Source organism: Buceros rhinoceros, unplaced genomic scaffold, assembly GCF_000710305.1.
Source record: "Buceros rhinoceros silvestris isolate BGI_N320 unplaced genomic scaffold, ASM71030v1 scaffold10753, whole genome shotgun sequence".
In the NCBI taxonomy this organism is placed as follows: domain Eukaryota; kingdom Metazoa; phylum Chordata; class Aves; order Bucerotiformes; family Bucerotidae; genus Buceros; species Buceros rhinoceros.
Genome location: NW_010405411.1, coordinates 34,777 through 59,775, shown reverse-complemented (window position 1 = coordinate 59,775; position 24,999 = coordinate 34,777). Strand labels below are relative to the sequence as shown.

General features: G+C 40.8%; 1 protein-coding gene across 1 annotated transcript; it reads left to right on the top strand.

The window, feature by feature from the left end:
• Positions 1 to 5,605: 5,605 nt before the first annotated feature.
• TTC39A (tetratricopeptide repeat domain 39A) lies at positions 5,606 to 19,550 on the top strand (the record flags this gene model as incomplete). The annotated part of the gene is made up of 10 exons (XM_010133715.1): positions 5,606 to 5,714; positions 6,352 to 6,419; positions 6,550 to 6,609; positions 8,612 to 8,773; positions 10,192 to 10,283; positions 11,315 to 11,435; positions 13,738 to 13,849; positions 15,484 to 15,598; positions 16,300 to 16,416; positions 19,430 to 19,550. Coding segments are annotated over 10 exons (1,077 nt in total), but the record flags the coding sequence as incomplete, so codon positions are not given.
• Positions 19,551 to 24,999: the final 5,449 nt, after the last annotated feature.

Below are 24,999 nucleotides of genomic sequence, written 5' to 3'. Positions count from 1 at the left end.
GATGCAGCTGATGTCAAATGGTAGGGAATATCAATTGGCTAGTTTGACGCAAACTTCTTTTCTGAAACAGGAGAAGTTGCTAAGCCATCACATTGGGTTTGTTGTTCTAAAATAGGATACTAAATGGATAGGAATATCTTGGCCTTGATACCTTGTACGTGCCCTTGTGTCTCGTTCTACCAGCAGAACATGAGATTGACTCAAAGTTGGGTTCCTGGATTAAGAAAACATGGTCTCTTTAACCTAAACCATTCCATAAATGCTGGGAACTCTGTTGTAATGCTTTTTATTTACAAAACAAGTTTCAGAGAGAAAAATGTTTCTTTAATCAGAGGTGCAGGTGGATGAGTGCCATCACCATTTTATTAGTTTACAGGAAGCGTCTTAGATCTGAAATAAAATATCTAGTTTAAAAGCAAGGAGCTTTTGGCAGAGCGTGGATTAGCATGTGGCAATTTCCAGGAGCTGACCAGGTGCTGTTTCACAAGCAGTAGAGGCAAAAATCAAGTAGTTCTGTCTGTCAGCTATGAAAACAAAGAGCATCTAAAGCAAAATATTCTCCTAGAAATGTAGGGGCAATTCATGTACCGACAGAGTTCTGAGAATACTTTGCTGAACACTCACCTTTTTACTGCAGATGAAAATTGTCCCTCTAATTGAATTTCTGTTGTTTTCTTTTGGCTCTAGGACTTCTTGTATGGCTATGAGTGGGCTGATATTTATGTTGATGAGTCAGCTCCTGTTCCAGTTTTTTAATAACTTACTGAAGCATGACCTAAATTGGCACAAACTTAAGCAAAACCCTGTGCTCCACACACCATAAGAAAGGACTGTTTTAAACATGTTGATCAAAGTTCAATGATGGTCATTTACATTAACATGCTAACAAAGTCCTTTTGCGTTTAACATTTGTGAGTCAGATCCCTAAAGCCAAAAGCAAAATTACAGTGCATTTCCAGTCCTTTCCAGTGGTGGTTTTCCAAAGGAATCTGTCCCTTGCAGTATAGACAAGAGCCTAGAAGGTGAAGAAAGAATCAGTGACAGAGGAGGAAGGGGAAAGTTTGTGTGTCATGCGCTGCACCTCATCCAGAGGAAAGGAGTTTTGAGCATATCTGTGTTTGGTCTTGCAGTCTTTTCCATTAAGTGCTCAAGGTGAGCACCAGATTGTGCAAAAGATGGGAAAAAAAGACCCATGGTTAGTGCCTTGAGCTGTTTACAGTTTACCTAAGAGAGCTACAGTGCACTGGAGGACAGCTTGCTTTTGGCGTGGGTCATAAGTTTATCAAAACTGGATATAAAATTGCATTGTGGTATCTTCAACAATACTCATCTGCCTTGCAGCCAGCAGGTTTGCCCCTAGGGACTCTTCTTGTCTCTCAGACATGTCATGTCTGACAGTAAATTATGACACACCCAAAGCTTCATTAGTTCCTAAGCCATTTGTGGGCACCGTGGACAACATGATCAACTTAGCAGCAGTCTGGAGTCTCAAAATAGCAGGTTGGATAAGATCAAGATGGTATAAAAGTAGCCTGAGGCCACATTTGTTCCTTTGCAGTCCAAGATGTGCCAGTTGTGCTCTTCTCACTGTATCAAAATAAAGGCTTATTTGTGTTTAATGGCGTAGGCCCTGCATTTGGACATCTATGTTCAATGCATTTTTGCCTAATTTTGTGCAAATTTTTTGTGGGCAGGGGTATGTATTACACACCATCAGGTAGCCTGTGCTGAGGAGGCTGCCTTCCTCATTTGTTGGGCAGAAGGTGGAGCGTGTGTCCCATCTGGACTTATTGTGTTTAATGATAACTTCTGATGTGAGATCAGAAGAGACCTTGCACTGTCTCCCATATAATCGTTGAACCCTTCTTACTGACTCCTCTGCCAGGCCTCAGGCTAATATTTACTCTTGTTCTTATTTTGCAGACAATCCCACTGTGCTGCTAAACTGTAGAAAAGTTTGACGTGAGCCCACCATACGTTAAGTGCAATCTCTCAGGGGGTCAGATGACATCATTCAGAGGAAGGCAGGAAAACTTTCAGATAAACTTTTTGATGTGCTAGGACATTTTTCCCAAAGCAGCTGAGCTGAAGAGTATTTTTGATCTGTCGGTTTGTAACAGATTGAATTCCAGTTTTACACTAAGCATCTTTTTGAATTGCATTTTAGTCTCTTTCACAAATTTTAAATTAAGGTTAAATCTAAAATTATTTCATGGAATACATTCAAATGCCCTGTCTACCAGTTTAATTAGTCAGCTTTTCGTTAAAGCTGTTAGTAGCATCCATGCGCCTTGCTAACCCTGCAGTAATGTGATTAGGTCATGGGACATGAAGGATGACCTTGCTTTGCTTTCATTGTCAAGATCCCTAATTAAAAGAGAGTGATTTATAAATATCCTTCAAGAGCTTTCACTTCGGGAAAGTAGATGGGTTTTAGACAGTGACAGCTGAAATAGATATGAACCAATCTCAGCACTGCCTGATAATGGTTTTGAGCATTGTCCTCGTTTGTCTTCCCCACTGCTCACGTGGGGAATGACAGAGCATTGGATGTCTTGGGACAAGGATCAAATCAGTGAGATAGTGAGGTAATATAGTGTAGCGACAGTCTTGGAATTAAGAGATCGTGGATGCTATGAGGAACTTGCACAGAAAGGTGAGAGTTATCGTATTGGATCTCTAAGAAGTGTTGTTGTTCCGTGCTCTCCGTATCTTACACCCTTCAGAGTAACTTACATCTTGTGTGAAAACACAGATGTGATAATTCATTTAAGTATTTTGGAGAAATTATGAGCCCTTACTGCCTTGACGTCTGTTTTTTATTGTAGCAGTATAATAGGCTGTAACAGGCTTTGTAAGCTCATTCCTGGTGTTCTGGGATTGCCCATGTCACCTGTGGTGTAGGTGTGGGAGATACTTATGGGTTATTTATGGTTAGAAGGTGTGTCCTAACAAACATAATATACTCAGTGACTGGCACCAGTGAGTGTTTACAGAGCTTCTCCTCAGACTCAAGCAGTAGCTGCTTGTGGTTTGGTTCTGAGATCAGTGTGATCCCTGTGAAGATTAATTACATGGGGGTATTGCCCAACTCATGACACCTCATTTAGCTGATGAGGTTTGCTGGCTAATCTCCACAGGCTCCCTGTGGAGCTGGAGTAGGTGCTTGAAAAGGTGATTCATAATGTCTGACCTAAGCTTCTGCACTGAACTGTTCCTTGGAGGAGTTCCTCTGCCTCTGCCAGCCACAGAGGGAGCCTAGGGAGGCTGGCTGACTGTGGTAGCTAAACCATGTTTCCCAGCAACAACATTCATCATCGAACTTTTCTGGGGATCTCATCATGACAGAAGCAGTTTTGCAAGAGTTTTTGGAGGAGAAATGGCTTTGTTGCAGTCCTTTCTACAAGCAAGAGTTGTAATACTAGTAACATCTACTGCTAGATTTCTTTTTTTCATACTGTGTCTACTGATTATATTGTTACTTTAATATAGAAAGCTTGGGGTATTAAAGCAGCAGAGTGAAAAATAAGCATTCTTTAATGCTTGTGCTGGACAAAACAGGATTACGGCCATACCACAGAGTGAAGTAACTTGGTTACTTGCTTGGTTATGAGCTTCCCATACCTGTGTAATTGCTCAGTTTAAGAATTTTGACTTAAGTGTGCTGGATTTGCAGCCCTCTTCTGATGAATAGGCAATGTTCTTAAGCCAGTTGCTTCACAGTTCCTGCTTTTCACGATGCAGTCCCATGTAGGAGGGATGTGGGGTACATGCCTTGTCTGTACAAGTGATAACTTTGTGTTTGGCTGTATCAGAATACATTTTTGAGACTAAAATACATAAGTGAGATCAACTTGACACATGATTGTATTATTCTCTATGGCTAATAAAATTTCTGTATCATTCTTAGTGCTAATCACAAATATGGTCAGCATTAATTTTATATGTATTTTTGTAATATACAGAAGATATCTAGTACCGATGTCAGTAAAGACTCAGTGGAATACTCAGCCTGAAGATTTTTACCTCCAAAAAACGTACTTTGGAAATCTCTTTGGAACTTTTTTCTGCCAAAATCCATTCCACAGAATGTTTTGTTTTACTTCTACCTCACAGTGTTACAGTGCTACATTTTTTTACATCCAAATATTTTTGGTTTTCTTCTGAGCAGTTTAAAGAGGCTGAATATATAATATTTTGTTACTTATCTGTATCAATCAAACTTTTATCTCAAATCAAACTTTTATCAAAATGAAGTTGGCTTTATTTTGCTGGGTGCTTGATTTTCATTAAGTCATTGATTTTCAGTAATGATTTTAGTATCTTTTAATTTCTTCTGAAGTGACATACAAGTCAGTATTTTCATTATTTTGCCCAGGCTAGATATTGTACTAACTGACCTGCAAGTAAGTGTGTTAATGGTACCTTTCCCTAGAACAGTAATTAATGTAAATTAAGATTTTTTTAAAAAAACCAGAAAATAACTGTATTTGTGTGAAAACACTTAACCACACTAGTTAAGTAAAAAAGTGTATCTATGATGAAAATTAGAATATGATTACAGGCTCCAGGGTGAAGTTGCATAACACCTCTCTGATGGCAAGGACACGCAAAAGGTGAAAATCCGTGTTGAGATTTCTCTTGAGTGCTCTCTCTGGCACTTTTTGCAGTGGCTCTACTAGCCATCCCTCAAGGACCCTATTTAGAGTGTAAATGGTTCGAAAAAATGTCCATATAGTCACGTACATCATCTTGCAGTAACTTTCCATTGCAGTCTTAGTGAACTTTTAAACAGAATTTTCCCCTGCGCACAGAGGACATCTTACTGTCCGTATTTACTAGGAGGCAGATCTCATGTTTAATACATTTCCGTATTTATATTCTTGCTGTTGATACCATGGAACTGGCTCTAGGATGGGCTGCTAAATGCTGTTGCCTCAGGAGCTTGAATCCTTAAAGTTGGTTATCTGTCACACTCTCATTTAATACAAGTACAGCTTCATAGCTGATTGCTTTAGTTCTTCCCAAAGCAAACAGAAATATTCTTCTTTTCATCCTATTTTTCCACTGGTGGTAGCAGGCCAACATCATTGCAAAGCTCCTTTTGTTCTTGGCATACTCTAAAACCTTCTTTTTCCCTTTCATCTTTTGCCCTGGTAGTGACAGATTTTATTTTTCCTCCTTGCTATCTTTAACTTGTTTCTGCAGTGAATAGTAACAAACATGGGCACACTGGACAATGGCCCTATGTGTTAATTTGCCTCGCATTTCAAAGCTCTAGGTTTTTTCTTTCTGGAAGGCTGTTTAGCAACACTTGGGTGATGGCAATAAGCTGCCTCGTGTTCTCTTGTGTTAACCATGTGATACATCCCAAGTTGCTGCTCTGTCATCATGTTTTACAGGCTAAGCAGTAACTCCATGAAAAACTGTTAGATAACTTCATATGAGTATTTTTATTTTTGCTATGTAAGCAATGTATGTCAGTGCATTTTAGGACTTTGGTGAGTGAGTGATCTGTAGATGACATGGCAGAAGTTCACGAACTAGCAAAACTCAGCTTTGATTCTTTTCCAATACTTTGTCCTCCTCACCTCTGTTTGCACAGGAGCATGGTCTGCTGCAGCTTCAAGAAGGAGCATCATCATACAGCTTTAGGTCGGTGCTGTGTACCATGCTGTTGCTTTGCTATCATACTTTCATGACCTTTGTGTTAGGTAAGATTGTTTATAATAACTCTTGGATTTGATTAGTTCTTGTGGGTCACATGGGGAAAAAATGATTCCATCGCCTGTTTGTTGGTGAATTGTTTGTTCATGACCAGATTAAAGGAAACTCATTTGTGGGTAATTTTACGATAGTGATCATAACTGAAGAGGGTGTCTTAATCTTCAAGATGGAGGTTTCTTTGGTGCATAAAAAGGGAGATGATGGGGATAGCAAAGGAAGTGGTGAGAACAAGGTCTGTCTTTGGTAGTGGGGTGTGTTATTTGGGAGGTTAAAATAATGGTTGTAAGCGATGAATTCCTGAATACTTTGTTTATGTTTGTGTGTCATCCCCAACTTTTCTGGGAGGTGATAGCTACCCACTGAGACATACTCCCTGTTACCTCCTGCTAAAGTCTTCTATAAAATGTGTTTGTCTACACATGAGCGAGTTTAAGTCAGTAAGCCTTGCTGCTTGCCAGCTTAGTGCCACACCAACCTGCATGTATGCCTTACTTGTCAGAGAGGAACTTTACAGATTGGCCAGATGAGAAAGGCTAATCACTACTTTGCATTCCTGTTCTTGGGGTTGTGGGGTTTTTTTTCTTTTCTTACTTTTTTTATCGTTTGCATTTTTATGAATTCTAGGGACAGGGAAAGGAAATGTTGAGGAGGCAGAAAGACTACTTAAGCCTTACTTGGCTCGTTATCCAAAGGTAAAACAAATCATTATTTAGTTTTGTATGATCATTTAATGTTTTCTTGCCAGATAACAAAGCTCTAGACTGTATGGTCAGCTTGAAAACTGTTATAGAATACTTCTGTTTTTATTATTATTTATTACAGGGAGCCATATTCCTGTTTTTTGCAGGCAGGATAGAAACACTAAAGGGTAATATTGATGCGGTAAGTATCCTTTTGCTCTTGGGAAAGTAAGTCTCAAAAGCTTTAGAAAAACTCCTCCAAGAACAATGTTTTCTTTTTGGCTGATGCTTCCTGTGAGTTTGTAATTCCTGTGACTATTCGTAATTTATCGGTTATGAACTACAAATAGGAGTCTTGGAAACTATGTTGTTTTGAGCTGTGAGCTTGTTCAACCAGCTCATTTTGCTACCCCTCTTAGTTTCTGGTGCTAACCTAGTTCGCCAGCATTAATGACACAATTTTCTTATTGATTTCCTATCCTGATGCACGTTGTGCCTTTAGTAACATCCAGTGGTAATCCTTTGCCTTCTGTCTGAGTGGAGAGCCGGACAAGACTTGAAAGAATTAAGGAGGTGAAAAATGCATGTCCAAAAGACAGGGACACTGTGTCACAGAATTGTTGGAAGAGACCTTTAAGATCATCAAGTCCAACTGTTAACCTAGCACTGCCAGATCACCACTAAGCCACGTCCTTCAGCACCGTATCTGCACATTTTTTAAATACCTCCATGCATGGGGACGCCACCACTGCCCTGGCAGCCTGTTTAGTGCTTGACAACCCTTTCTTAAAGAAATGTTCCATAATACCCAAACTAAACTTCCCCTGCTGCAACTTGAGGCTATTTCCTCTTGTCCTGGCATTTGTAATTGGGGGAACAGGCTGACTCCCACCTTGCTAAACCTCCTTTCAGGTATTTGTAGAGAGTGATAAGGTCTCAGCCTCCTTTTCTCAAGGCTAAACAATCCCAGTTCCCTCAACCACTCCTCACAGGACTTGTGCACTAGTCACTTCACCAGCTTTGTTGCCCTTCCCTGTACACGCTCCAGCACCTCAATGTCCTTCTTGAAGTGAGGGACCCCAAACTGGACACAGTATTCAAGGTGCAACCTCACCAGTGCTGAGTACAGGGGGACCTATCACTTCCCAGATGATCACTGCTGCTGGCCATACTATTGCTGATACAAGCCAGGAGGCTGTTGGCCTTCTTGGCCACCTGGGCACACTGGTGGCTTATATTCAACTGCTGTCAACAAACATCCTCAGGTCCTTTTCCCCAGGCAATTTCCAGCTGCTTTTCCCAAGCCTGTAGCCTTGTAGGGGGTTGCTGTGACCCAAGTGTGGGACCCGGTGCTTGGCCTTGTTGAACGTCATACAATTGGCCTGAGCCCATTGATCCAGCCTGTCCACGTCCCTCTGTAGAGCCTCCTGACCTTCAGGCAGATCAACACACTCACCTAACTTGGTGTCATCTGCAAACTTACTGAGGGTGCCCTCGATCCCCTCATCCAGATCATTGATAAACAGAGAAGAGGCCCCAAGACTGAGCCCTGGGGGATGCCACTGGTGACCAGTCACCAACTGGATTTAATTCCATTCACCACCATTCCTTGGGCCTGGCCATCCAGCCAGATTTTTATCCAGCAAAGAGAACACTCATCCAAGCCATGAGCAGCCAGTTTCTCCAGGAGAATGCTGTGGGAAACAGTGTCAGAAGCTTTACTGAAGCCTAGGTAGAAAACATCCACAGCCCTTTTCTCATTGACTAAGCACGTCATCTTGTCATAGAAGGAGATCTGGTTAGTCAAGCAGGACCTGGCTTTCACAACCCCATGCTGACTGGGCCTGATCATCTGGGTGTCCTATACGTGCCTGGTGATGGCACTCAGAATAACCTTCCCTGGCACCGAGGTTAGACTGACAGGCCTGCCGTTCTCTGGATCCTCCTCCCAGCCCTTCTTGTCGATGGGTGTCACGTTTGCTAACCTTCCAGTCAACTGGTACCTCCCCAGTTAAAAAACTATTATTATTATTACTGAGCTCTGGGCACAGTACATCCCTTTACTGGAATGTAATATTTGGGGGAATACTGGGCTGTTAATAATTTGGAAGTTGCAAGAGCCATGGAGTCCCAGTGTCTATTACAGCACCGGTCTCTGTGCATCTGCACCTGAATAAGCAGTGTTTGGAAATCTTTGTGTTCAGGCAATTAATAGGTATGAAGAATGTTGCGAGGCTCAGCAATATTGGAAGCAGTTCCATCACATGTGTTACTGGGAGCTCATGTGGTGCTTCACCTACAAGCGCCAGTGGAAGATGGCTTTCTTCTATGCAGACCTGCTAAGCAAAGAAAACACTTGGTCAAAGGTAAGTTCAGTGGAACAGGAGAGGGGAAGACCCTTTAATTATCTCTGAACTTTTAATCAGACTGAGTTGACTTTTTGTAGCCTTGAAGCTTTTGTAGCTTTGAAGATGAAGATTGTAAAACAAAACCCAGTTTGCTGTGGCTCATATAGAACAATGTGAATTGCAAACATTCAAATCTGAACAGACTGTGGGCAAACAGAAATCTTTTGGGCCTGACTCGTTTAGGAGGAACAGCTTGTTAAAAATGTTCTGCTGTGTATTGACAGGTTGTGTCATCAGCACATTGCAATTAATGGTGCAGGTTGCCACTCTTTCATTACATTATGGGTATAAGCTCTTTTGGTGATGAGGGAGGCTAACCATGATGGTGCCTCCAGGATAATCAGCATAATTAGATGAGGCGCCTTGCCCTGTGTGTCTGGAAGGGAGTAGCTCTTCCATCCAGAACTCTGGTAGCTTTCCTCCCTTCATCTTCCCCTGAGCCCCAGGGAAATCTGTCAGAAGGGAATAAGTCTGGCCACAGCAGATGTGTGGTTCACTGGAGGTTTGTTTCTTCTTAACGTGATCAGACTGTGGGTGTGAGGAGGATATCTGTGTTTTTTCTACTACGCATTGTATGTATTGGCCAAGTGGAACCAAAACTGACATAAGGTCCAAGGCAGCTCTCTCAGTGCTCCCACTCAGGTGAAAACTGCAGTATGGGCCTCCTGTGCCCTTTGGGATCCCAGCAACGCGTTCGGCCAGGCCCATGGGTCTGAACAGCTCCCACAGAACTCCCGCAGCCAAGGGTGCACCACCTAGCTTAAAAGCTCTACTGTCTGAAGTGCTGTGGGATTAATATTGTTGTGTCTCCTCCTAAACTCTATGTAGAGTTTTATACTGTATTGCTGGGGCCTTAGAGAGGCAGAGGAGATCCTTCCTGTTAATACATAATCTATTAATATGTAAGTTCAACGTGATGGTAACAAACTAGTAACTACGTGAACTAAATGAAATCAAAACCTGAATTCAAAATCTGTTTCCTAGAATGTAATATTGGAGATATGCTGCCAAGTTGTGATTGGACCCATAGACTATATAGCAATACTTCTTTTCTCTGAGCATGACCTCTCATAAATTTTCTAGCCTGTATTCCTGAGAGTAATATAAGATCATTTTATATAAACGTGACATTTGTTCTTGGAATTTGGACATATGCTATAAACTGATACAAAGTAAACAAAGACATACGTGATTAAAAAGAACTCTATACTCCACTTTCTGAAGTACTTATATCCTGCTTAAAATTGTGTAAGATGATATGTTTGTGAGCAAAAGCAGCAATTTCTTCCTCTCCATTGCTGTTTTATTCTTTATATCAATAATGGTGATGCTGTAAATTCACTTTTTGGTATAGATATTCTTGATTGCATTTGCAGGCTACTTACATTTACATGAAAGCTGCTTATCTCAGTATGTTTGGACCAGATGACTGCAGTCCTTTTGGAGACAGTGAAGCTGAATTATTTAGGTAAAATTTAGTAACTCCTACTTACAACGGTTTCCTGTCTTTTCACGTCACAGTGTTGGGGGAAGAGAGGCAAAATTCCTCACTGTGCAGTTCGGAAGATCTGCACAAGTAGCATTGGATTGGTAAGAAATTGCAGAATGAAACATTTCCCTAGACTAAAGTGGACCCTGAGTTCAGACAGCAGATTTTTCTGGCCTGGAAATACTTTAGGGACAGGATATTAAATCTGTCAGCCATACAGTGGCTGCTGCTGTTGCCTGTAACATACACATTCTTTTTCAGTTGTTTCCTTTAATCAAAATGGCATGTAAGATATGAAAGTTTTCACTGGATTGTGCTACAAGATGTGTATCTCCTTGGGGGAGACATCAGTACAACTGGATTCTTGAGGTTTGAGTCTGAGAGAAAATGAAATAGTTAAATGTGCCAGTGAGTATATGTATTATTAACACAGGGAGTTAACCTGATTCTGATGTTTAAGCTAAAAAAATGCCTAAACCTTGCCAGGGGCAAAGAAAATAGGTTACTTTGATTTTTACAATTTTTTGATAAAATCTAAGTATCATTTTTTTATGTGCTTACGGTATGTTGATACTTTCAGGTTTTCCATATCTTATATACTCCTTTCAAGCAGATTTCTCTGGATTTGGGATCCATTACAGAGTAATAGGTTTGGTCTTTGGGAGAGTGGGAGGAACATTGACAAAAGCTAGTTTTCCTCTTTCTTAGTCTGTGAGGAGAGCTGGGCCCTTTGTAAGTGAGGTGCATCATCTGATTTATTCTTTGGGTGGGGAAGAGCCCCCTTCCTCCTGCTTGATTCAAGAGGAAGCCTAGAGATGCACGTGCCCTGCATAAAGACACCTTTGGTGAATATGTACTGCGCAGCTTCCCCAGAGACAGCAGCAGTGTGTAACAGCTTTTTTAAATTTGCTTTGGTTTGATTTTTTTTTAAGTTTGACAGTTTTGGGTTTTTTTTTTTTCCTAGAGGTTCATAGAGGAAAAATTCCTTACATTTTCCTTTAAACTTTCAGAATTGTTCCCAGTTTGAAACTGAAAATTGCAGGGAAATCTCTGCCTACTGAAAAGTTCGCAATTCGGAAAGCTCGACGGTATCTTTCTTCAAACCCCATTCCTTTGCCTGTTCCACCATTGGTAAGTTAGAAATATTCCCCAGCACCACCTTGCTAACACTTTTTTTTTTAATTTATTGAAATAAACCCACAATAATTAGAATAGTATCCTTCCGTGTTTCTAAGGTAAAACCTCTGCAGGAGACTGGAATGTTCCCACAGCAAAGCCAAATGAATGCGAGGAATGCTGTAAAACTGGGGCATGCACCAGCCACAGGGAACTAAGCCAGTTGTTTGTGACACGTAAATGTGTTGCATGTGTAACTCATTATTCCAGCTATAGACTAGCATGCTCCTAACAGCTTTCATTTGATTCCCTTTAGAGGAACTTTGCCCTAGGTCTTTTTAGTCATGTATCGTTTACTGGGACTACTAAAAGAAGACTTTAAGGTACAAGTTACGAGGGAGAGGGGAAATCAAGGAAACAATGGAAGAGTTGGGAACTGCATGTAAGCATCTATTTAATGTGCCCCTGAATGTTTGCAGTGTGGTGCTCTCCAGAGCAACTCACAGGAGCAGGGAAGAAACAACCAAATCCTTTAGCCACTCCAGAAAACCATTGCATAATTGCGCACTGGGGGTTTTTTGTTGTTTTTGGCCAGTTCCCTGGGAGAACAGCTGCATAAGGCACCCATTGCCGTGCTCCTGGTGCACTTACAAAAATCTGTCTGCAAAGAACACATAAAAGAACATAAAAGGATTTTGAGTCCACAGGTTTGCCAAGTGCAGTGGTGTTAACATTTGCAGTGCTTTGAGCTGTTGTGTTTGAGAAGCAGATGGATAATTAGTAAATACTCTTTAAGAAAATGCCTGAACAAAGAGAGCCTCTTGGAGACCCCAGTGAGTAGTCATTTCTCAGCCCACCAGCTGGATATGTGACACAGTGCTTCTTGAAGAAATGTCGTTGTTACAGCATAGTGTGGGTATTCACTAGGGGCCACTTTCCGCTGAGTCTTAAGACTGAAATGAGAGGAGTAATTAGGTTACTTTGATTTGCCTTTCAGGTTTCGGAGTTTGTAGAGAGTAAGAAAAGTATACACCTGGGGTTTGGCTGGGCTCTTCTAAAGGGATTTTCGCAGAACAGGTTTCTGTATTAAGAGCTCTCCTTGGAGTGGCCGGGCACTGCGCCCTTTGTTTCTGCTGCAGTTGCATTTCAGAGGCAGCAGATGCCGCAGCTGAACAGTTAAAAGCACTCTGAGGACGTGCAGTGGGGTGCAGAATCTCATCTCTTTGATTTTTTTTTTTCTTCACTGTGAAGGGACTTGCTGAAAGGAGCAAATCCTTAAGCAGTCTTAGCTCAGAGATTTTAGCCTGCAGTAAACGTGGTTTCAATACTTTTTGTTTCAAAACCATGTTATCAAATCTGCACTAGATACAGGAAGTTCAGCACAGGTTTTCCAGTCAGTAGAGACCAGATGGTGAAAGCAACAGTGACTGAGCTTAACATGCTGTTGCGTTTACTCTAGCCTGACAGCTTTTTGGACTACAGTTCCAGAACACAGTTATTCTCTGCAGAAATTTTATGAAAAGGCTTCAAATTATCAAATAGGCCATATAAATAAATAACTAGAATAAATAACCTGTCATGAGGAGCAGTTCTAAGTCTATATAATCTTTCCACTGTTAGCTCCATGATTGCTAGTGGCAATGGGCACATTTGGTCTGGCGATACTTAAGAGAGAACCCCAGTAACAAATAGGAATTAAACCAATAGTTTTTAATAAAATTTACTCTAAAAGCAGTTGAATAAGAAGGAAGTTACTTTCTGTGGGAACATCAAACAAAACTGAGGAATTTAAAGGGTTTACGGTTCGGCTCTAAAATGTTGCTGGTTTGTTCGAAGCTTGGCTTAAAGGTTAGGGGGTTTGGTTTTCTTTTAATTTCGTTTTGTCATCCTGAGATTCTCTATTTTTTCTGTGGAAGCAATATGTTGTAGTTACTTGTAGTTCTTACTGCCCTGGCTAGAATAGAACTGAAAACAAGAGGAGACATTAATTAAGGGACAGTTAACCATGTGCCATGAATGTTTCAAGTCAGTCTGTTTTGTTGGTACTTGCCTTCATCTGTGGGTGAGCTTGTGTTTGCATTCTGTTCAAGCAATCCTCCTTGCATTCTGTGTAGTAAATGGCTCTTTAGTTGTCCTCTAATTTGTTCTGAAAACCAATGTAACACAGTTTCAGTTGCAATGAAACTGTTTTGACAAACTGACTGTTTGTTTAAGGCATCTGTAACTTTTTCATCATACAGAGATAAACTATAGTATTTGATATCTGCATTTATCCAGTACTGTAATTAATGATGCTGTCATTTTTCCCTGACCCTAGGAAATGATGTATATCTGGAATGGCTATGCTGTAATTGGAAAATGTCCCAACTTAACAGAAGGCATGTTAGAGACTTTAATTGAAGCAGAAGAGGCATTGGCAAGAAGTTCAGGTAATCAGAGATATGGTTTAAGCAGGTATTTTACAGTGCAATAGCTAAAGATATTATCTGTGAATAAAGACAGACACTCATTAGTAAAGTTAATCTGATCATGGGAGGAACATAGATAATGGAACGATGAACTGTTTATGCAGATAGCAATAATTTTCCTTTTTAATATAGCAATAACTTACAATAGTAGAAAGTTGTTTTTTCTATCCACAGATGTGTATGAGGAATAGTTTATGACACATATTAAAGGACTGTTTATTTTGCTAGATCAAAATCAGCATATGCATTGACTTGATTACTTGGATCAAGAAGCTTTGTTATCAGATGCTGTATTTCAGTTTTGAAGGATAAATGGAAGGAAGACAAGTCAGTCCTGGTTTAAAACTGTTGTCAGTTTATGATGTGACCTTGGGCTGAATGGTGTTCATATGTTAATGGTATGCTGTAGAAACCTGGGATGTCGGGGATGGGCTTCCTTCACACTATGAGTGAGCATAAGAAACTGCTGAACTGAAACAGGCTCTGCTACCACATCCTCTGTCAGTCTGCTCATTAGCCATCCGTGAGAAAGTTGAATTGATGTTTATTTCTTGCCATCTTTCCCACCTCCCATGGGAGTGCAGCCAGCCTGCACAGCTTTTCTCGCACAGTTTTCCCTTACTAAATATTTGATCTTACGATTATATATATATATACACCTTCCTGCAAAAGGTTCAAGCTCCCGTTGACAAAGTAGTATGGGCTAAATCACTGCATTGCAGTCTTTTCTAGCATCTTGGACTTCTGTGCACATTGTGTTACACGAGAGTTGAAACACTTGCCTGAAAGTCCAGCTAGACCTATCAACTTTTTAATTAATTGAAAATGAGAATGGAAAAATATTTTCAGTGAAGGCAACACCTTGGAAGAAGGCTTTTGACTCTTTCACCTTGTCATCCATTTTGTTACATTTTTTGAATAACTGAATTATTTCTTTGTTCCCTTTTTTCTCTAGTTGGTAAATTGTGGGTAAGAATGGCTTTTTGCGGGGATTTGTAGAATCTGTTTGAACTAGGCACTGGTAAGGCTGGTAAGATTCTGGGCACTCCTAATGAGAAGTATAAACTCTAAAGAAGTGAGAAGGTGGGATGGTAAGAAGGTGAGGGAGTGTGAGGTGCAGGTAGCAAAGTTTGGCCTATTTTTGATCAGCCGAACAAAGGTGGAGAATTGATAAAAGGTATACAAATAGGTCACGTGACTAGAAGTCAAGGAAGAGAAGAGCTATACGTGCTGAAGGACAATAAAGGCGTGTGATGGAGAGAAAATAAATTGGACCTCAGTATCTCCAAAGTGGGCACCTTCAGTTAGTTTTTAGGTGTCAGTAAGATTGTGGTGTCAGTAAGATTGTGGAATAGCCTTGCAGGGGGAATAGGGAGGGAAAGAACAGCCCAACGCTTTTTAGGCAGTATTTGACCAATTTGTGAAAAGGTTGATGCGTGTTTGTCTCTGCATTAAATGACCAGTTAGCTCCTTCTGTCCTATGTTCCAGTAAATGGGTTGTGCTCGCACCTGCCTGTGTAAGAGTTCCCCTACAGGTAGGAAAGTCTCTGTTGCTCTAGAGTTCTCTAATATGTGCCATTCACTTCATCTTGCAGCTACAGAATTACTAGCAGATGACCAGTGTGTGATAAAACTGTTAAAGGGCTTATGCCTCAAGCATTTGGGCAAGATCTCAGAAGCAGAAGACCATTTTTATTACATCTATTTAAAGTAAGTTTTCATACCTGGCATACAGGAGAGTTCTTGAATTTCTCAGTTAACTATTCATTTCAAGTAAGAGGAAATGTAACTGATATGAATAGAAGTGAGAGGACTGCAGCATCTTTAGTATTTGTTTCGATTGCTTTGATACCAAGGAATTACAGTTTTAATTGCTGGTGTCAGTAGCTATGTGTGGAAGAAGAATTGCAATGCTGCGCTTTGTACTTTGGTGTTCTCTCTTTTTTGAGGGACTATAGGTGCATAAATGTTTGACGTACCACTTACCATTTTTTGCCCCCTTCCTCATACTAGTCATGAAGAAGCTGTACCCAAAGCCAACTGCAGTCTGCAGAGACAGGTGACATAGCAGCATTATACTTGGTACTTCTGTACCTCATGCAGTGAATGGTGTCTCTTCTTGTCAGTTCACATGGATAGAGCTCATATTGTCATCTTTTCTAATACTTCCCTGGTAATAAAGGCAATATTTTGTAATCCTGAGAAATAACGTACTGTGTAGGGTAGTAATGCAAAATACAATTTAAAACCTGGAAGGCAGCTTTGGATAGAGAACATGACAAGTGTCGTAATAGAGATTGATTGCTCCTTCTGATCTTAGCTAATCTCTTATTTATTTGTGTTTGAAGCTGTTAAATGAGGAAAAGTATATATCGTTTCAAGATCTTGAGGCTATTTCTTTTCCGATGCAGTGAGAAGAAGATAAAATATGACCATTATCTAATTCCAAATGCCTTGCTGGAACTGGCGATACTGTATCTAGACCAGGAAAGAAGAGAAGAAGCAATAAAACTACTGGAAAGAGCAAAGTAAGCAAGTGAAAAGCCTATGCTGGTGTCTAATGGTGGGTCAGTACAGTATTTCACTGGTTAGCGGGAAGCAGAAACATTTGATTAATACCATGGAAGCTCATTGTTCATATTTTTCAGTGGAAGCATATATGCCTTTTTTTGCTTTGGCCCTTCCTAGTGGTAGACATTATCTGATCATTCAGCCTGTGACTTACGCATCCATTCTGATATGGGTGAAAAAAAGTTTTTTAAGATGTTAATGTCAAAGACTTCCATAAGAAATAATCCATGTGTAACAACGTAATAATCTTCATAGTCTATTTACTTATTCATGAAAGATGTAGTAAATTAAATCAAAGCTCTTCTGTTACGGTTAAAATAGCATTACTGAAATTGAAGGCTAGCAGGGCTGTTTTCTTCCTTTGATGAAAAATGCTTCAGGTTCATTTAGTATCTTTGTATTGTTTCACGTGTATCTGAAAGGCAACTGAAACACCTGGTTTTACTGGTTTGTGTGATTGATTTTTCTAGCAAAATAGGTTTATCAGGAATAGTTGGATTTGATCCTATATGTTCTTTATAATAAAACTAACAAAATATGGGGGATTTTTCCTCTATCTGAGCCTTTACTTCCCTGCTGAGCCAAAATTGAGGGGGGAGGGAATCCAAACCAAGTAATCCTCATCCTCTTCAAGTATGCTGCAAGGTATGCAAGTATGCTCTCTCTCTGGATCCTGAACAAGTCCAGATGTCTGCATCTTTCCAAGTGCAGAGAGCCAGTCACTGACGCAGGTGTGAGCAGCTACAAAACCGATATCTGGCCTCAAGTTTCAAAGAGGTCAGATAGCATTCTTGCCTTGAGCTTTCGTTCAGGGCAGTCCACTATGCAAGACAAAGTGGTGAATCAGCCTAAGGAAGATTATGCCAAAAGCCTGTCAACACAATCATTAAAATACTGCAATTCTTAATCTCCTGGGCTTGTGAGCCTGGTTCTCTGTGGACTCATGGAAGATACTGAAAAGAGCGAAAATTGCATGAGCAAAACACGGTGGTTTCACATTCTTCAAAGCACACCTCTCCTCCCATCCTCATTTCCCTTGTTCAAATCTCTCTTAAGAAGAGGTCTAGAAAGAAAAGATTCAGAGCTTCTCATGCCGTCTGGTACTTCTGTCACTTGCTACTCAGCCGTTGCACCTTTCCCCTGACAGCTCTGAGTGGCTTAGGTCGCCGACGCCTTCAAGGGAAGGTGTTTGGCTTGAAGAGCAGCAGCAGAGAGCAGCTCTGAAAAATTTCTTGTCACCCAGTGCATGGAAAGCTGATACTCAGACTTGCTATGATGAAAGAGCTCATGGAAACGGTAATGATAGGTAAAAAATAATCCACCACAACCCCCTCCCCTTGTTTCAGGAAGTCATAAAAAGAAAAAAAAAAAAACCCAAAACACAGTCCTTATGTTTCCACCGGTAGCTGTTAGAGGTGTTAAAGGCTCAGGGCTGATAGACTTTCAGCTAAACCCGCGGATTGGCTGCACAGCCGCTAGTGGGAGGATGCGTTGGCTATCGCGGGTCTCGGGGTTCTGCAGAATTCGGTTTGCAGTTGGCAGCAGTGCAGGCGAGCGCTTGGCTTGTGCATGGTGCCTGGTTTGCTTGACCTAAATCCACACACTGCTGCTGGCTTGAATGTTTCAACTCTGGGAGAAAGAGCGGGGTGAGATGATAAACGATTTTGGGTTGGTCATGCATGGAAATATTTCTATTTGTATGACTAAGCCACAAGCAAGAATATCAGCCTGCTGATGAAAAATACAGTATCTGCATGTCAAGGATCTTATTTAATTTAAAGAAAAAGCTCCAGAGTTTCAGATCAGCATACAGCAGAAGAACCCAGTAACCGCCTTTCCCCAGCCAGCCTCTTGGGCGTTGCATACATAAAATTATAAGCTGGAGTAGGATGGGTGGGGAATTCCTTGTTTTCACAAAGACTGTCCTTGCCATAGTGACAGACATCATGCTTCTGTGCTTGATTTGAATTGCAAGTTTTAAACTGAAATGCTTTTAAGGTATATGGACTGTTTAATACTTACTGTTATGTTTCTGTAAAGATGGCAAGCGTCTTCTAAAAGAAAATTAGAATGGTCTTACTCCTCTTTGATACCTGGATTCCGTACCCATCCTGCAAGAGCTGACATCTTAGTTCCTATTAAGTTGGATCTGCACTTTCTAGGTGGTCCTAAGGGCAAATTTTCTTTTATAAAAGCTTTTCCATGAAAATACAGATTTGTGTAATGTTGGGGTAACTGTTGAGCTTGATATAGTTGCTGGAGACTGTAGGCAGATGCTGCTGCTGAGTGAGCCACTAGATGTTTGTGGGAGAAGTCCTGCCAGTCTGTCCCTGGGCTGGTGAAGTGCTCCTTGAAAGCCGAGTCTCGTGTGTGCCCACTTTCTCTCTCCAAGCTTCCGGAGCAGCAAATTGTCTGGCCTTATTTCCTAGACACAGTACACATTGTTGAAAACCATAGGATGGAGGCAGGTGTTTCCCGCTTCTGATTCAGGACAGCTTCCTTCTCTCTCCTTTCTTTTTTCTTTTTCTCTTCTGCCTCAATATATGTCTGCTGTATAAGTCTGTCTTATTAAAAAGATTAAAAAAAAAAATCCTGAAAATGTTTGTGTTCAAATTCGCTAGTTATACTTCGAGAAGGGAAAAAAAAATTAATTTCTGAATGTAAACTAAGTAGATGCTACAGATATTTAATAATGGATTCAATGTTTTGATTGAGTGGACCAGATTCAATTTCTTACTAAGCTATATTTTTCTGGTAATTGCCAGACAGTAGAACTACAAATAAAGAACAAAGAGGTGCGTTGTTTGGCTGGGAACACATGCCTTGTATTTCAGAGTAGGCAACAAAGGAGCTTCTGAAGAACGCCTTTTTTGCTCTCTACAGTTGTTTTGCTTACAACAATAATATAGAGGTAACTTGAAAATGTTTTAAAAAGATATACTCATCAGAGTGGCTCTGCTTTTGTTTCAGACAAAACTACAAGAATTACTCAATGGAAACAAGAACACATTTCAGAATTCAAGCTGCCCTGCACCAAGCCAAATCCGCCCCAGAAAATGGAATGCACTCTGGAGCCTCGGCAGTGTCGTAACTTTTTCTTCTTTAATGTCCGGTTTGTTGCAAACTTTGGTGCAGAGAATTACTGACACTTTAGAATTATTTTTTCTTCTTTCAAGTCAGTGAGAAACAAAATCACATAAAATTTCAAAGGTGATGCATAAAATCTAGTGTAATAACGTGGCAAAAAACGTCTCAAACCAACATAACCCTGAAAAACATTGTTTTTCCAACAGTGGCTTTTTGAATACTTACATCTGTGTAATCCATTCTTCAATCATGTGTGCCTTTCTCTTGTGTTTGCAGCATTTATTAAGCAAGCTACAACATAAAGGGGAACAACTGAAAAAAACCTCCAAACAACAAAGCTTTAAAGATCCATGGATTTAATCTCAGTTAGCTATAAATGTTTGTTTGACATAGTGCTAGCAGTTGAGAAGGAAGCATCACTTTTTCCAAGTACCTACTTGGTTGAAATGGTGTGAGAAAATCTCAGTGCTCAAGAAAGACAGCAGGGAGGAGCTCTGGATCCTGGGCATTTTTAGTTGTGCATGGAAAGTTTCACTTCACCAGCTTTTACTAGTCTCATTTTTGCGTCTATAAGAAATGTGCTGGTGAACAAAATGGTCTCCCCTATGCAAGTAACTTGACTTTAATTTGGTTTTCATCTCAAGTCAGCTGCTCATCGCAGCTGTATGATTTCCCAAGGATCTGGGGAAAGGAAGGTGATGACACTAAAAAAACTGCATCACTTCTCGTTTGACAAGTTTAAAAGTTGGAGGTCCTTAGGAAAGTATTTTGTCATCAGAAAGATTTTGATCTGAAGTTATAACAAAGCAGAAGTCCTTAAGACTTAAAACAGTGGTTTTTGCACTGGCTGCACAGTGCAGTCGATTCCTTCTTAAAACGATCGTTCTTAGGTTTGCCTAATGTAAGGCATCCACGTTTAAAGAGGTTGTGTGTCAGTGTTTCCTGTGTTAAGAAGCTGGGGTTGGAGCAGGCTCCCTTGGCACAGTGCTCTGCTTTTCACAAAGGAGAGCTCTTTATCTTTTTGCTCTTTATTGATCTTTTGGGGGAGTTTCTGTGAGAGGGGCTTTGAGAATAGTGCATTGAGCTGCGTCTGCTCTCCAGTGCTGCCTGCCATAGAATCACTGCTTTTCTGCAAAACTGGTGAAGTCAGATGTGACACATATTTTGCTTGTATTTACTGTTCTCCAGACTAGCTCCATGTTTGTATGCCTGTGGGGTTTTGGGGCACACTTCTACCTCCCTCTTGAAAGAGCTTCTTCCCCATGATCCATTATAATACGTGGAGGTGGGAGGTCTTCTGACAGCCCTTTTTCTCCAATGGAGATGTTCATCAGGAAGATGCGTATCTATGTACCTCACAGTGAATATTCTCTTGAAAGTGAATGTTCCCAGTAGAAGAGAAAATTGACAGTTTATAGCTCTGCTTTTATCTCCTAAGAAAATGACATTGTTTTATAATTGCAAATTAATATGCAAGGAGACAGAACCACCTGTTCCTCAACACAGAGAACTTGCATTGTTTTAAAAATAGACACTCTTTATAAAAGTCTTCCCAAGTTAAAATCATAGATGAAGAATGTAGTTTTTAAAGTGACTCTGTCAGATTCAGTTCAGATAAAATTCAGTATAAACAGTTATGCTATTTACATATTGCACATCAAAACTTAAGTGTAAAAATTCAGACATTCTTTGTATAGAATAAAAAAGATTCTTGTTCTATTTCATGCATATAATGCCTCTCCTTCCAGTTGTGTCCTTTTCAAATATTTTGGCAGTTTTAGCAACTTCTGTGCAAGCGGTGCCATGAAAATTAGCATAAATTGTACTTTGCAAAAGATGAACAATCCTTCTGACTGTAGTTCATCTCTTGATGCCACTGAAGCGCTCTTCGAAATTTCACCCACAACCGAGTTTCGGCTGATCTTAGATACACTGCACAAAGGACATACTGTGCAATATGTGGTTAACTCCCCTGATTCTTTGCAGCAATGAAATTCCTAAGATTTTCATAGTCATCTTTTGTCGAGCACCAGTCATCATGGACCTGCTCTCCAGATTCAGTGAGGACTTTGTAGTTAGCCATGATCGCGTAGGCCGTGCTTTCACTCCGACTTTCTAGTTTCAAGCCAACAGGAAATACTCACCTTCCTGATGCAACAACAAAGATTTAGGGACTGTAATATTCTGGACTCACTGAAGGACAATAACACCTTGCTTGCTAAAGGGTGAATGGAAGGTCTGATACATTGTCGCCATGTACGTTTTTCAGTGTGTTACCTTTCTAACTGCCCATCATTACTCTTTGTTCATCAGTGTACTTCATCTTGATGCTCTTCCATGGCAGGCATCAAAAACTTGTTAAGTCGGCCTGGGCTGGAACATCTATGCTGGGATTGTTTTTCCATTGCTTCTCCTGAAGCTGCTGCATTCTGCCTGAAGCAGCTTTCCAGAACGGTAAATTGCTTCATCAGTCTGGAGTCCAAGTACAGTGAATTGGGGAAAGCCCAGCTGGTGCGAGTTCTCCAGCAGCTTCAGTGTTCAGAATATTCACCCTCCAGAAGACAGCAGATACTTGTAATAGAATCACAAATCAAGGGTTTTCAACGTGGCCTAAGATTAGGAAATGTATTACTTCAGATGGATATAGTCAACACCTCATTTGCAGAAGTAGCGCTTCCTTCTGCTGTCAACCATTGAATTGTCTGACTAATGTTACAGGAACCCCTCTGTGTACTAGGCTTTAGCCAACGATTGATGGTATCAACCTTCTTCTGTCCTCGGTAAAGCCAGAGAGTTAACCAAAGGCAAACTACGAACTCCTGTAGCAGAAAATAGTTTTCTGCACTTGGTAGGACCTTTATCATAAAACTTACAAACTGTATTTCTTTTTCTTTGTATTTTTTTTTTAGTAGCACTGGTACGTGGTTTCCTGCCAGTAGCCAAGGAGGGGTAGAAATTCATGCCGGTTTCCTAGATATCTGCAGCAATTGCCATGGTGCCCTGTGCGATACTGCTGAGTCATCTGAAAGTGGTAGTGCCAGGGAGGAAAAGCGGTCAAATGAGCATCACTTTTGTCATTAGATCTGGTATGTGTATGTGTGGTCTCTCATTACACCGAGGGGAGGACATGGGCTGAAAAGCCAGCAGCTTATACCGAGGTCTGATGAGGTGTCACTACCTCAACACCTTGCTCCTATAAATAACGCTAGGTGAGATAACCCGTTGGGTGAAGAATGGTGGGTTGAAGCTGAACCAGGTCACAGGATTTCTTGATGATTTTGATGAAGTCACAAATGTGATGCAACTACTGGTATTTGGAAACACCACTTATGAATGCTCAACTGAACCAGTAGCATAGGAACATGCTTTGATTTATTACTGATAGGCAGTTCTGTTACGATCTACGGTTAACGTGTTCTGTCATGGATGGTTCATTTATAGACTGTCCCATTCTGACAGGGCTGAGCCTCAGGCTGTTTACACTGCAGTGACAGTGTTCAAAACTTTGCATAGGAAATCTTGCCTTTTATAAAAGAGCAGCATAGAATAGGACCGTATCAGCCATCGCCCCCCATTTCACACTGGTTTTGGCATTGAATTGTATGTTCAGTTGAGTGCCTTAGTGGTTTTAGTTCATCTGTGGCCTGGGTCCAAGACTACTAGAAGATGGTGAGATGACAGCTTTGACAGCTTGCCTGCCTCTGGCCCAACAGAAGCATCACGTGTGAAATAAGGCTTTTCTAGAGGTCAGCCCCGGAATGCAAAAGGCACTCCCAAGAGTTTAAATACAACACCGTCAGCTGCCGGTTCCACTTGTGAGATGTATTTCTTTGCTTCCTCAAGCATAAAAAACACAGCAGCAAAGCAAATGTATATGAAATGACGAAAACAATGTGTTCTACCCAGTTCCCCCTCTGGGAGGAAGAGGAGAAGATAAAGAGGTGAGTCATGTTGTTTACTGCTGTACAGGAAAATGGTTAATGTTTGGAAACGTCAATGATGAACGAGATCAGAAAACCTGAACAGACTAGAAATGAACTTGCTTCTTTTCTCATTATGTTCTGCAAATACTTTTTTGTGATAGATTATATGCAAAGCATGTATTGGCAAGTACTTTAATGGAATGATTTGTCATCATAAAATATTTTTTAAAGAAAGATGCTATCTAAGTTTGCTTCAGGTGTTTAAAAAAAATCCCCCCAAACCCCAAATACGTTCTTTTAAAAACATGCCCAGTTAATCCCTGTCTCCAGGATTTATGAATGGCAACAGAGCCAATACCTGTACTGCACTGTGGTTAAATTCTGCATGGTGTTTGCTCCAAATTCAGCAATATTTTTGTATGGCTGGCCTGTGTTACATTGTTTTCTGGGTTTTTTAAATCTCTGGACCTACTTAACTTTCATTGCTGGCTAAACATAGGCAGAACATTAGAGTTATCCATTGAATTCTACTGGCTTTATCTGTCCTTGACTCTTTTGCAGAAAGAATACAAAACAGAGCAGTCACACACACTCCCAAATGCCCTCCTTATAGACCGCTTCAATTCAGAAAAATAAAAAAAATTTTAAAAATGTTTATCTCATGTCAGTCAAGTTCTGTTAACAACGATTTCAGGGCTGTGGCTGAAGAGCAATGTAGCAGTGTGTTGAGAAAGAGAAGTAGAAGCTGCAATATTCTAGACAGTTTTCATCTCTCACTCGGCAGCACACAGGCTGTGGAAGTAAGGGACAACTTGCTCAGAGCTGGAGCTGTATAGGATGTGAGTCCGCAGTGCTGGAGACACAGGAGCCGTGCTTGCTGTTGGTAGTGTCATAGGTCTGGTTCTCTGAGGAGCTGCTGTTTTGTTTGTGAATGCCGTGCTTTTCCTGACATTTTGGTAAGGGTGGTGGCGAGATGCCTGACGACTGCCTCTGCTCCTACTATCCAAAGATGCAGGTTAGGAACTTACCTCCAGTGGTTAGCAGAGTTCACTAAATCATTCTAGGGAGGTGAAGCAATGTGGTTTAACTAGAAGATACAGTATATGGATCATGTTCCGTGTCATCTTCATTTGGGCACAGTACCCAGTACTGTTGTCATTGCTACCGAAGTTCCACAGCCTCTGTTGAGCAGCTGCAAAGGTTTTTTTTTGTTTTTAGAAGCAACCAGCAAGGCCAGTTCCAATTTTGGGATTTCAGTCATAGAATCACAGAATACTGGGTTGGAAGGGACTGAAAGGATGATCTGGTCCAACCTTTCCTGGCAAAAGCACAGTCTAGACAAAATGGCCCAGCCCTGTCCAGCCAAATCTTAAAAGTGTTCAATGCTGGGGACTCCACCGCTTCCCTGGCGAGATTATTCCAATGGCTGATTGTTCTCATTGTGAAAAGTTTGCTTTGGTTTTTATGCATACGGCTTCTGGTACCTGGGTCGGGTGTCTGTCCTGGGATGCTGGGCTTATCACTGATGCA